Raw genomic sequence first — 13,960 nt, 5'->3', positions numbered from 1 at the left:
AGTTATTAGCCCAGAGCAAAAACATGCAATGTAGGCATCATCCTAATGGGATTGTGAGTTGGTTACCAATGAAAGATCAGGTTAAGCTAGCTGTCTGATTCACGTCGAACTTTTATATGGAGAACACCAAATACTCGTCATAAAAAAAACCCTCCTAGAACAGTGCATAATTTATATTTTAAAGAAATAAAATTAAAAACTGTCAAACGACTTGGCAGTTGTGGTGTTACGATCAAATATAACTACAATACATAAATATTCTAACACCATTTCTTAAAGGTACTCTTTATTTAATATAGGAAATACATAACATCATTGGTCTTCTAGGAACTTCTATAAATTTTCTTTATGTAGGTCATTAAGTACCTAAAAAAGAGATAAAAGTGAAAAAAATGTTATTTATGAAAGTTTCGAAAATTGTGTATGAGCTTAAAAATTAAATAATACCTCAACAATAAAATCTTTGCGAAACAACATAAAACTACTTTTAGAAGTTCCAATTTTGCCTCTTTTACTAAATTTCGATGACATTTTTCACAATGATTTTAGGTTGGAGTCAAGCTCCAGTAAAAGTCCGGAGTCGAACATTCTAACTACCAACTCCACAGCATTTGTTTTAAATATGTTAATTTATAAACTTGTTTGCAAGAATAAATAATAAAAATGCAATTGTAACTACCGAAATTTAACTAGAAGTTTTATATATAAATAGTTCAAAGTTTCCTTGAACTTATGGCTTAACCTTAATAAATATGGAAAATAAGTACAAACTTTATACCTAAATCAGGCCTGCCAACTTTCAACGCTTTTTGAAAAGATTTATTTTAGTGGTAGCTATGTTAATGCTTTAATGTATTACTTTTTTACGGAGTTCGAATCAATCCTGCCGAAGACCATCCTGTAATAAATGGTGACTATTATGGTAGATTTATTGTTTGTTTATGTATTTTCTTGTAACCTTAATATATTTTTGTTTTGTATACCTGGAAACTTCAATTTAAAATAAGTTTGTGTATTTGCGTAAATATATAATGAAGAAATTGAACTTTTTTTTTCAAAGAATCTTTGTGAAAGAATATAGGATGTGTTACTTAAGAGAGTTGTTACTTGACGGGCACGGCTTACTCGAAATAGAATGGTAAGAACGGTTGCTAACGTAAACAAATGCTACGTTTCAACAACCAATCAGGATCGATGTACCCACACTACGTCACTTGCAGGTATCCAATGCTAGAACTTATTTTACTCCATGATTGAAAGTAAAAGACGGAAAATAGGGAAAAAACCTGGTACTTTTTAATTTCTGTTTTTTTTTGTGAGTAGTTTTATGTAAAATGGCTATTCTTAGTTAATTAACTATGCTTGTACTATAATTTTACTGCTTCTTAGAAGAAGAAAAACAGTCGACTATAAATATGCTAGAACACATACACACACACACACACACAAAAAACACTTGGTAATAATGCATATTCATACCTGCCAACTTTTAATCACTCCCATTATGATTTTTCCAAGTGGTAGTAAAATGGAATTAAAATTTCAATTGTAAGCAAAATAAATATGTTGTATTTGATAAAACATCAGCTGACAGCCATGATAGTAACGCTTATTTATATATATGCTTAATTTTTTTTAGAATAGTGGTTATCGAAAATCATTTAAAAATTAAGTTTTTAAAAGAAAATATAGTATATATTTACTACCACTTTAAATATGAAAATAAAATTTTACGCCAAATGCGTAAAAGTTGGCAGGTATGCATATTTTAATCTCCTCAAAAACTAGATATAATGGAATGATTTTTCGCACAATTCTTTCCCTCTTACTTTTAACCCTGTTTTCAGGAATGCCACGGCCGACTAAGAATGTAAAAAGTGGTAGGACTCAATTCACTTTTATTTATTTATAATCTCTTTAATTAATCAATCGAAACGACCACTTTGACTTACAATTGAAATTATTCATGAAGGAAAAACATTTTTCGTATTCTCTTTCAATAGTAAACTGAAAAAATAGAATACAAAAAGTTGCTTATTTTAATCTTTTTTAATAAAATTTTGAATTTTATTCGGCTGTATTTTATACCAGCTGAAAACGAAATGATTTCACTACCAGTTTTTCTCTTCTCTGTCTTACTTTCGGCCTTGGTTCTGTAAGATGCAAATTAAGAATGACAAATTTGTCCTACCAGTATTTTGAAAGGAAAAAAGAACTGGTACGTTTCCTTGTCACATGGCATAAATATAGGGAGAAAAATTAATGTCATTACAGAGATGCTAACTACACCAGATTCGACAAAATATTTTTAAAAAAGGTAAAGAACAACAAACTAAAATTCGCAGATTTTCAGTCTCAATTATGCAACTATTCAATATGCTCAACACGGTTTAGCTGTCTTGTCTTGTTTTTGGATCTGGGAAGCGGCCCCTATCCAATCCATCGTGTGGTATTTTTCATTTTGTTTGGTTTCGTTGAGGTTAGCAGGCATTGTGGTAAGGTTTAACTGTAAGAAAATGGCGTATCAAATAAGCCTTTGAATCGTAGAGGTTAGTAAAAACCCTATAAATCGAATTTATTAAATCAAGAATCGTACATTAAAAGACTACCACTTGAAAATATTTATCCGTTTTCCAGAGCAAGTTGGCATCTCAGTTATTGTATAATACAAACCTTTTGTTGGATCTTATAGAACATTGTCTATGCTTGGATACAATAACTTCCTCCATTCGGGTGCACGAAACCAACACAACATTTGTACGTAGTTTCAGTCAGAGTGGATTGACCATTTGTTGTTATCCTATAAAAGAAAATTTATTTTATTTCATCTTTTCGCTTCTGATGTTGATGTCCTGTAGAAACAGAAAGTGAAATGTCAAAATTTTAGCTGTAGACTTGCAAGGATATTTTGAAAAATATTATTCCTTGGTGATAGCAACATTTAGAAGGACAGTGAACACACAAAAAAAAACCTTTTAATATACAAAAAGCATATAATTATCACAAATTTTTATATAAATTATGGATGAATATATGGACACAGAAAATGGCTAAAATTTCGGCATCTTAGCGCCAAAGGCCATTGACCAGTTCATCGATTCTAGAAGTCAAATAAAAAAGGTCATAAAAATAACATATGTAAAAATGAGAGTGTTTATTGCATTTATATTGAAGGTATCCACACGCTTGGCAGATCGAAATTCGGAGCGTGATAGTAGATGAACCTGGTGAATCAGGGTGACTTAGTTTCTTATGCTTTCTTTTTCTTTTTAGAATAGGCAGTTTGAGAAAAATTATCTGCAAGATTTGAAAAGACGCAAGAGACTGGAATAATAGGAAACGAAACCACCTTTAAATATGAGGATAGCAAATTCTTAGTTCCTACAGAAGGAGTAGTTTTTATTAAATTATTCTGTGAAGTATATCCATCAGCATTTAAATATCGATAGACACAGAAAAAGACTCAAGCAGTGGAATATGTTCAATGTATTGAACATATGACAATGTTGGCAATGTATGTATTGCCTTTAACCCATTACCATAACCCATTACATTCTCTCTTGCATTATCCTGTAACTCAGTGTTTCCCAAAGTGTGGTACGCGTACCCCCAGGGGTACGGGAACAGTTTAGAGGGGGTACGCGTTCTTATGCGAAATATCTTGCAACAAACAAAACAAAAAAAAATTTTAAAAATTTCAAACAAATTTTATATAAAAAAAAAGCTAGCCATGAAAATTTACGATTACGTATTTTTCTATTGGCTATTTTTTGCTGACTTAACAATTAATAATTAGCGGTGCTAGAGCCAGCTGTGATTCTTAACTTTTGTGCAATTTTTTTATAGTGAAAATAGACATATTTTGAAAAAATACATTCATTTCTTTATTAGTGGTACACAGCTCTACGAAAAATTTAAAAAGGGTACGCAAAAGTCATAAGTTTGGGAAACACTGCTGTAACCGAAGAATACAGAAGGAAGTCCATATCTTTGAAAACGCAACTAAAGCGGGAAACAGTCCGGTTCGGTATTCTATTCCAGAAAAACAACTTACTGGATGAGCAACATACTCAGATTTAACAGAGAGTCATTTGAACTAAGATCCTGCTCATGAGCATTAGTGACAGTCAGGAAGTATGTCACCCGTTAACCGATTATTGAACAACTTTACATGCATGTTTGGGTACGCTGTTTCTCGCCCACCGCCATTTTATTCTTTCTTTCTATGGCTAAATGTGTTTGCAGATTTGATTAACATGAATGATATAAATATATTTTCAAAGAAATATCTTAATAGTACAATACTGTTTATTAATAGTGAAAAAATATAGAACAAACCAACGATCTTCTTCACCCCAACCCCAGTATTGGTAAGAAGAAGAGGAGGGTACAAACCCTTTTCAGGAACCTCTGCTGTCGTGCCCTTAAATGTTGCTTTTTCCTTTATACACACGGACCGCACCTAACATTGGAGGACTGGTTTACATTACATCATTGGAAGCTGAACTTCTTTTCCTATGTATATTCTTTACTGTAACCATACCATCCAACTATATTCAGAAAATATTTTTTCCAGTAATAGCAAACATCATGTATTAATATTTAAATAAATAATTTAAAATTTTTTTTGCCCCCACTCCATTAAAGTAGTTTAAATAGTATAGTAACTGTCAGATCGAGAAATGGTCATGCTCTAAAAGCCTGATACAGGTTTAATAAGAATTATTAAAATTTTCGGCTTAAGTTCAATGACACTGATAAATGTATTTCACACAAAACTCACATGTTGAAGGATATACCTGTCATCACAGCTTCATACTTTCCAGTACCGATTAGAATTATGCAGGATATGTATTATAATTGTTTAATATTTTACCTAGATCAACCTACTTATTACATTCGAAATCCTTTTTACGGGCAGTTTTGGAGGTAATCAGCTGGATTTGAAAATACTTTTAGCATTGAGCACAAACAAGAACATAAGTTGCAGATTATAAAGACTTAGTGAAGAAAATACGAACATACCGTGTTTGGCAGACATGAACGTTATCGTCGCCTTTGCAAGACTCGCTTTTACTTATCGTCTCAATACCCGGATCAGAAATCATTTGTACCTCCTGTTCAGGGACTGGCAATTCCTTTACATCTTGACACACATTTGGTCTGGAAATAAAAATTAAGAAAAGTTGTGGAAATAGTTTTAACCATCAGTGGTAATTTTAAATATAAATAAGCTTTTTCTTCAAACGACATTTTAATTTCAAGAGTTAAATTTTTTTACTCAAATACTGAAACTTTTTATTACCTACTGTTAACAATGTGGTGTAATCAATATGTACTAGGTTCAAATACCAAAGTTACATTGTAACGTATCTACCACTTCGATTTTTAAACATCAATTTACTTGTATACAAAACATTCAAACTTACAACTTATCAATGGATAAAAGTTGTTAAAGGCTATAACTTCCTTCGTTATCTGGAAGACCAGATTGTGATGTGATCTCGACTTACTTAATGCTAATATTCACTTCGATGAATGGTCCGAATTGAGCATGTTGGCTTCCTTTATGAGACTGCGTCATTTTTCTTGTGCTATTGTTCCGTATACTCATTGCCATACCTGCCAACTTTTAATCCCTTCCATTATCATTTTTCCCAGTGGTATTAAAATGGAATTAAAACTTCAATTTTAAGCAAACAAATACGTTGTATTTGAGAAAACTTAAGTTGACAACCATGATAGTAACGCATATTAATATATGTGCTTAATTTTTGTAAGAATAGTGGTGATCAAAATCATTTAAAAATGAAGTTTATTAAAGAAAAAATAGTATATATTTACTACCACTTTAAATATGAAAATAAAATCTTCCGGAAGAGTTGGCAGGTATGATTTACGCTATCCTTTCTCTAAGGCTATGTGGCTACTGTGCACCTGAGAAGCTCGGGGGTAATACCTCGAAGGGAGGCGAGGCAGTCTGCCACAAAACCTCTTCTCTCTCTTAAACTTGTTTGTTCAATCACAATACTTCATTTTAATTTTCTCTCAGTAAAAGATACTGAACCCCAACTTTCACCTTTCAGTTGCGCCTCGGCGATTTATTATTTATTTCCACTCAGATGAATTAGTTAGAGCCCCTAGCGGGGCTGACGCTAAGATAACCAACACATATGAGTATGATGATTTACGCTAGACTGCTAATAGCAACAAAAAAGAGACCACATGCGTAACAGTAAACTTAATACAGATCTCACCACAAACACTCAAAATCAGGTGTTAATGCAGATTTTCCGAAAATGCAACAACTAATTGTATCCGTGTTCATCGAATTCTATTCCCAATAAAATGTTGGTGGGGGAGTATTGTGGCGTGACTACTACTATGAATATTAAACATCAATTCACAAGTATATAAAACATGGTAACTCGATTCAATCTTGGGGGTACTTTTTGATATAAGAAAGTTGACATAGCTACTCTCATTACACGAAACTGTAAACTTCTATGTTTAGCGTACTGAACTGAAATCAAATCGATGAAATGCATACATTACGATTGCAAAAACTTGTTCTTTTCCTTATGTTCTACATCTTTGATTATAATCCTGGATATTTTTGATTGTGTTGTTAAAATTTTTATTAAGGTTAAGCTTAAATTCGGCTCTTTTCTCTTTAATGATGGATCTATTTAAAATGCTAGTTAAAAACCACGCAACCTATCTCGCCAAAATAATATACATTAATTAACATCTTTTTAAACACGAATTTTTATTTCTCAAACTTTATATTATCCTTTAAATGAAAGTATCATAAATTTTATTATAAAAATCTGTATTTATCGGTTATTGGAGCCATAAAGCAACGCCAGGTTCTGAATTACATAAGTAATCGGTTACGATAATACATACTGCAGGGCTCGCACTAAACACTCGCCAAATGCATAAAATCGTAAATTTAGCAAATAAAATTGTGTTTTGGTGAATGATTTTTTTCCACCGGAAAGAAAAAAATATATTTCACTCGATCCTGAAAATTACGTGAAAATGAAATTTTTCTAAACAAATCAGTATTATTTATTCGATTAATGTAATTATCGGTAAATGCGCAGCATAACCCATTAGAATTGGGTCCAAATAATATAAGCCCGAAACAAACAACCGTAAAATAGTGTTCTATGGAGAGAGAAAAAATTAATTATAAAAAAATATTGTAATTTGCATATCGCGATGACTTTCAAAGACTGGCGAATACTTTTGATATCTGGCTAATTAACTGACAAGTTAATTAGCCAACACATTTGAAATCCTTAGGCCCTTATATAGATGTATCATGCATGGCAATATCTTGAATATTATGCCAGGCAACAATTACTGAATACAGCATTATTGTAAACGTTGTTCAATTTTATTTGGGTAAAAAAATATTGACCAGTTTAAAAATAATAGTGATATCTTGGATGTTCAACTTAACATTACATTTTGTTTCGATGCGTAATAACTATAAGACATAAAAACATACGCGTGTAGGAAAATGTACACAGAATACAATGGAGTAAAAATACATTTCTTAATTGATTCAATAAATATTAACAGTTAAGCTTGTAGGTAAAAATACCATAACGGCCGCTCTACATGCCGTAAGAATGCAACTATGGGGTTGAAATTTGGCGAGCTGAAAGAGGCATTTTTTTTAACTTTACATTTCGTTTTGCTGCGCACACACAATCTATAATACTTAGGAACTTTAAATTACGAATATCTAGAAAAAAGTGCAAAGGAGTACGACAAAATAAAAAATTGAAGTTTCGATTAGTTCAAGAATTTTTAAACTTGTAGAAAAATTACCATGCAGGTCGATCTGCAGCCTGCTCATATGCAGTTGCAAAAAAGCGCCATCTATATTTGTGAATTTAACGAACCAATTTGTTCGAAAGTTATTGCATATCAGTGCTTCTTCGTGATTTTGTTTAAGTTTATAATGCTTTAAATATTGACAATGTATCCATCGTTGTAGGAAATTTCTGTTTATCTCACGAGACCTTTATTTATTTTTATTTTATAAGCTCATGCTCGAGTAGATGTTAATAAAAAAGTAGCAAAAGAGAAGGTACATGTTACCAGATACAAATCTAAAAACATTCATAGTGAAATTTTTGAAAATAAATAATAACGATAAAAACTTTTCCCCTATTTTGATAGTTATAATTCTCTTCAACAGTTAAAATTACTTCTAATTTATTTCTATTAATTGATCTGTATTCCTTAGGTTATTTTTAAAATCTAAGTGAACGTCCATTTTATTACGAGTATCATATTAGTAAAATGTACGAACATAAAACTAATAATTGCATATTTCGAAAACAAAATTTTTTAAGTTTTGTGAGACTTAATGACGTTTAAGAAAAAAGAAATCACTGATGAATGAGATGCCATTACGGGATTAGGCGAGTGAAGCGATTGTAATGCATCTATTCTATAAATGTTCAAATTCATGACAAGAATATTCATTGTTACAACAAAGATTATTACAGTAAATGTTTGAAAGAATTTACAAATATTTCAATTTGAATATTTTTACTAGTTAAATTTCACTTACCCATGGTACCATGCGTCCGGGAATTGAGGGGCGAACGTGATCGGAAACTGGAAAACGCCGCCAGGTAACTGGGGCCTGTAAATAAATATTTTTTATAGGTAAACAAAGTTATTGAATTTACTAATAAAAATATTATTAATCTTATTAGCACTTGTAGGGGAAATCTAAGGCACCCCTATCCCATATGAAATAATACTAAGTAACAAATGTATAAATCTCTGAAAAATTTCTCTTCTTTGTGAATTTTGACGTCATGCTTACAATTTCACATTCATTTACACACACACACGCATATATATATTTAAAGCAAATTGTAAATGTGTATATGATGACCACAATTCTTTTAGCTTTTGTTTACTAATTTTTTGATTAAAAGTTTTTACCCAGTAAGACTGTTAATGCAGAACTATCAAATGCTTATACATACGTCGTAGGCGAATCATTATAAAATGCCGACGTCTCACTGCAGTGAGGCCTATAAGGCTCAGTGCAATAAGCCTAACAAATGACGCCAGTAGTTAGCAAAGAACCTGTTTTTTTCAATTCACCAATGACCTGCTCCATATGATAGGCGGTGATGGCAAATGATAGTGAGTGGTAGAATTTTTTAAAATCGAATTTATTAAACAAAATTAAATGAATTATTAAAAAAATAAATAATACAAATTATGATTTAAAAAATTACTTTGATTAAATGTATAAATTGGTTGCTACGATTAATGCATTGAGAGAAATTTCTCTGCTTTATCAATTTATTACAAATAGCAATAAACTGTGGCTAATAGCCGCATTTTCTTATTTCAGGGAGTTCCACTTGCTTACATTCTGAGAGATTTTTATTAGCAGAAATCTGCGCTACTTCTGAACTTTTTTTTTTAAACGTAATCTACTGTAACTGAAAAGCTTAAATCTCAGTGCGCTGCGGCGAAGCGTCATTTACTGATTCGTTGAACTTTTTAGACATATAATGAGGGAATGTGTGAGGTGGGAGTAGAATTGGGGCTAAGAGGGGTTGCCTGGCACCAAATATTAAAGTCGTGAGTGAGAAACCAGTCGGTTGAACATATGATGAAATCGATAGGAAATTAAACTTAATTGAGATTAAACTAGATTAGAAAATTAATAGTATTTGCAAGGGCCAGAATAATACTCCAGCTCGAGGCTCTGTTCTGCCTGGTCTAGCTGGGCACCTGAGGCCAAAATTGGCCCTTTTCCCATTGATCATTAAGTAGAAGATGCATATGTGGAAAAACATTACATTAAGGGGAAAAGTTCAAATTGGAGTAGTGAGAAAAAAATGAACTGTGGGTGTCGAAAAACATGTGAATGTGCCAGGAAAAGGAGTTGAGAATGGTCAACAATGAAGTAGTCTGCTGTACTTTAGCTTGAAGTAGAGATCTCGCTGTTTATATGATTACTTATTTCAATGAGGCAATTGGCATCACCAGACTCCGCTACTAATTAAACCCGAAGGAACCTTTCGGCCGACAGTAGAATTAAGCTTTGCGAGACCCCTACTTGCGATAAATGCTTCAACCAAACGGGTTCAAACGCAAATGGCAGCCATTATACGAGCGAACGGACCTAATTGCTACTGTTAGGTCGATGCAAAAACTTGCTCCGGACAAAGAATAAATAGTTTCGAGTAGTAGTTTATTAATTGTGATTCTTTGTTTAATAAATTCAATTTATTAGATTGTTATCTACCACTATTTCTAAATACTCCGTAAGATTATATGTTAAACACTTTTTCATAGTATAGTCAAAAAGAAGAATTAAAATACTTCCACAACTTCAACCAAAAATTTTCAATATACCAATACTAATAGTTAAAAAAGCAAATTATCTTGACCTTATAATCAATAGCAAACTCACTTGGAATGATCATATCAAAAGCACAATAGATAAAGCAATAATAGCCATACAACTATTAATATATAATCAGAATATGTCACTTAAACTAAAGAAGTTACTATATACAGCAATGATCCGCCCAATACTTACCTATGCCTCACCTGCCTGGACAACGATACCTCAACATCTACTGAAGAAATTAAACCAATTCCAAAACAAGATCCTTAGAAAAATAACCTGTGCAAGATGATTCATCCGGAATACCAATATACATACATATCTCAAAATACCAACTCTATCACAGCATATATACAAGCTAAACGCAGATTTTTTCGATAAAGCCATAGAATGCAAAACAGCAAATTTTAATGAAATCTTTAAATTTGAAAATTATATCAAAGATAAAAACTACAGACCAATAGCTGCACATTTCACCTCCGACGCCTCATATCATAACTATCAAAACAAATAATTTCATCAACCTTTCTGAAAATAACGTTTCCTCATGCTGATACAATTCTGAACAACTCCAAAATCAAATAAACACAACTATAGAGCAAGCTGCTCATTTAATTTTTTGATTCCTTATTAGTTATTCAAGCAAAGTGCTTGAAACATTCACAAAAGCAACTCCACTTCCTGCTTACCTCAATGGTCAACCAAAACAGTGTAAAAATTCCAGATGAATGGGATAGGGATCGCTTCGCGACCCAGGTGCCCAATAAAATTAAAACACTAGGACTAGGAATGCTATGCCAATGCTAGCAAAAATAGTCTACTATTGGCAAAATTTACTCTGTAGTTACTTACCGTATTTTTTAAAAATTATTTTGGCGTGGCCGGAGCAGTTGTCATCTGTGAATATAACCTTTTATTTTAAAGCTCAGTACATCAAAATTGTCCACCAAAAGAAAAGACAATGTTTTAAAGTGTGTTTTTTTACATAAAGATAATTAATTTTTTTTGGGGGGGCCGGTTTTTTTTCAAAAAATCTGTGCATTAAGGGGTTAATTTCACCTTGTCAAAAAGCATAAAAAATCTTATTTTGTGGATGATTTTTTCTAGAAGTGTTTTTCAGGAATCTGTGAACATAATAAATATATTTTTTATAGCCCTTTGCCTCTGAGGTGCTGTGAACAGCCACCACTGCAAAAAAAAAAATTCTCATACCTTAATAACTGGTAACCACCTAATTATTGTAAGAAATTTAAAAATTATATAAAATACTTTATTAAATATTTGAAATGATTTAGTGCTAAAAGCATGTAACAATTTTATAGTAGTTCAAAGGGTTAATAAGAAATCGAAACAATTCTGCCAATAAAAAATTGAAAAAGTCATATTGTTTCTCTCTGAAACATAGGAAACTTTTACAGAAAGGTCGAACAACAAATAATAGATTATTTTGTTAAGCTTTGTCGGAAAAAAATATTGTCCATATAACAGTTGGAAACTAGCCAAATTAGGAAACACTGTAAATTAACTGCACCACAAAAATTGAAACGAACATTGAAGAAAAAACCTCCAATAGTCGCGGAGAAACTTCATACAAAAGCATTAAAACACAGCTAATAATAATAATTATTCAAATGTTTTTGATTAACATATAAATAGGTATTTTTAAACATAGCAATTTATATTAACTTACGCAGCTGTAACAGTGGTTGAAACAATCCCCAAGAGAATAAAACTGCACAAAATAGTCGTCATTTTCATTTTTTTTCTATTAGTGGAAATAGAAAGAAATGAGACGAGTGGATGATTTTATATATTCATCATCTTTCCATTCTTTTCAACCAAAAAAAAAACGCCAGTGATTATGAGTTAAATTATTACGCTTAGAAAAATACGCCAAGCTCTCTCAAGGTCACATAAAGTATGCTTAAATTCGAAAATGCATTAAATAACAACAAAATATTTAAGATCGTTCATTGTTAACTGGAAGTTAATTAGGAAAAAAAGGGTAGCATGACGAATGCATTTCATAGAAAATTATAACTTCATTTAATGAGTGGTCCATTTTCATTTTTCAAGAAAAATAAAATATGTAAATGTATTTAAAAATATAGTCTACTTATTTTTCTATTAAATAATTCAGTTTATTTTCATATTTCTTTTTTTTACTTATAAATTATTATTTACATTGCTGTTGCAATAATGTATCCCGAGAATTCTTTCTTTATCCCCTATCTGATTAACTTGGGGAATTAAAATTTATAATGGCAGGTATTCTAGAAAAAAAAATTCGATGATGAGAAAATAAAAACGGAAAGCATTCAGGGTTTTCTATAACTACTGTCCTTAATGTGTATTTTTAGAATCTCTGTCTAAAATGGGGAAATAATTCCGCACACAATTGTGGTTGTAATTTATTTTTTAAGCACATAATCGCTATAGAAATCTAACAAATCACTACTAAATGTCGGAATTAACCTGAAAATCTGTTTGATTGATTGTTGGTAGGAACAGAGAGAAAATTAAAAGTTAAAAAAAAATTAATGACCATACCAATTTGAATCCCTTCTTGACCACTAGAAACACAATTAATCGCCGACGAGAATTTATCATGTATCGAAATTTTGATCGCTTTCCGACTTGCTGAAATGCTTAACATTTTAACTAGTTCTCATTGCTGGATGACAAATAAGTTTTTACCGTTTTTGACCATTACAATATCGCCAATGAGAGTTCATCATGAATAATTTTTTATTCATTATTTCTACATGGAGATTGTCTGCAACTAGTTTCTTGTGATTTTTAATAAATGACAGCACCAGTTTTAGTCAAAAATGCTTCGTTCGGTTTTCATCGATTAACCTAGATCTGCCTTAACATATACATATTTATATACACTGGTGTGCAAAACTTAAGCAACAAGTGCGTTTTTTACAAGAAATCATCCGATTGACATGAAATTTGAATATGATGTACATCATTTTGTACTTAAACGATGGTAAAATAATAATGGCGCAGAAATGAATATAAAGCTTAAAGTAGGGTATGGAACATAAAAAGGCTTTATTTGACATATAGTGGCGTTACACATGATTGCCTGAAGAAGCGTAAGTATAACTGGCAGATGTTCCCTAGTATGGGATATGCCCTCCCCTTACTGTAATTGTTGCTTGGCATCGTCTCTCCATGCTAAGCACCAGATTATCCAGGAGTTCTTGGGGTAAACGTCTCCATTCCTCCTTTAACGCATCTTTCAGCTGATGGGTGTTACCAGGAGGATACTGTCGTGTCGCAAGACGTCTCCCTAATGCATCCCACACATGCTCTATGGGATTTAGATCTGGAGAGTAAGCTGGCCAATTCATTCGTGTGATATCTCCACTTTCCAGTAGCTCTTGAACATCAGCAGTACGGTGTGGCCGGGCATTGTCATCCATAAAAATGAAGTCTGGTCCAATGGCCCCTCGGAACAGACGCACATGGGGTAGGATTACCTCATTGCAGTAGCGGTCTCCAGTTACAGAACCTCGGTCGAAGATCTGAAGCTCAGTCCGC

At 32.1% G+C, this 13,960-nt stretch overlaps 1 protein-coding gene across 1 annotated transcript; it reads right to left on the bottom strand.

Annotated features, from left to right (window-relative positions):
* Positions 1 to 269: 269 nt before the first annotated feature.
* Positions 270 to 12,254, bottom strand: LOC107437768 (uncharacterized). The gene is made up of 5 exons (XM_016049864.3): positions 12,099 to 12,254; positions 8,597 to 8,671; positions 5,026 to 5,163; positions 2,674 to 2,800; positions 270 to 366 (listed from the first exon to the last, which is right to left on the bottom strand). The coding sequence occupies exons 1-4, from the start codon at positions 12,164 to 12,166 to the stop codon at positions 2,701 to 2,703; spliced, it is 381 nt and encodes a 126-aa protein (XP_015905350.1). The 5' UTR covers positions 12,167 to 12,254; the 3' UTR covers positions 270 to 366; positions 2,674 to 2,700.
* Positions 12,255 to 13,960: the final 1,706 nt, after the last annotated feature.

Source organism: Parasteatoda tepidariorum, chromosome 8 (genome assembly GCF_043381705.1).
Source record: "Parasteatoda tepidariorum isolate YZ-2023 chromosome 8, CAS_Ptep_4.0, whole genome shotgun sequence".
NCBI classification, from domain to species: domain Eukaryota; kingdom Metazoa; phylum Arthropoda; class Arachnida; order Araneae; family Theridiidae; genus Parasteatoda; species Parasteatoda tepidariorum.
Note: the sequence above shows the minus strand (reverse complement) of the source record. Positions and strands in the feature narration are given on the sequence as shown.

Coding starts and splice junctions, on each gene's coding strand:
- LOC107437768 (XM_016049864.3), bottom strand. CDS start 12,166: ATGAAAATGACGACTATTTTGTGCAGTTTTATTCTCTTGGGGATTGTT. Junction 8,672..12,098: donor TCAACCACTGTTACAGCTGC/GTAAGTTAATAT, acceptor ATTTATTTACAG/GCCCCAGTTACCTGGCGGCG. Junction 2,801..5,025: donor GTTCATGTCTGCCAAACACG/GTATGTTCGTAT, acceptor TTTCTTTTATAG/GATAACAACAAATGGTCAAT.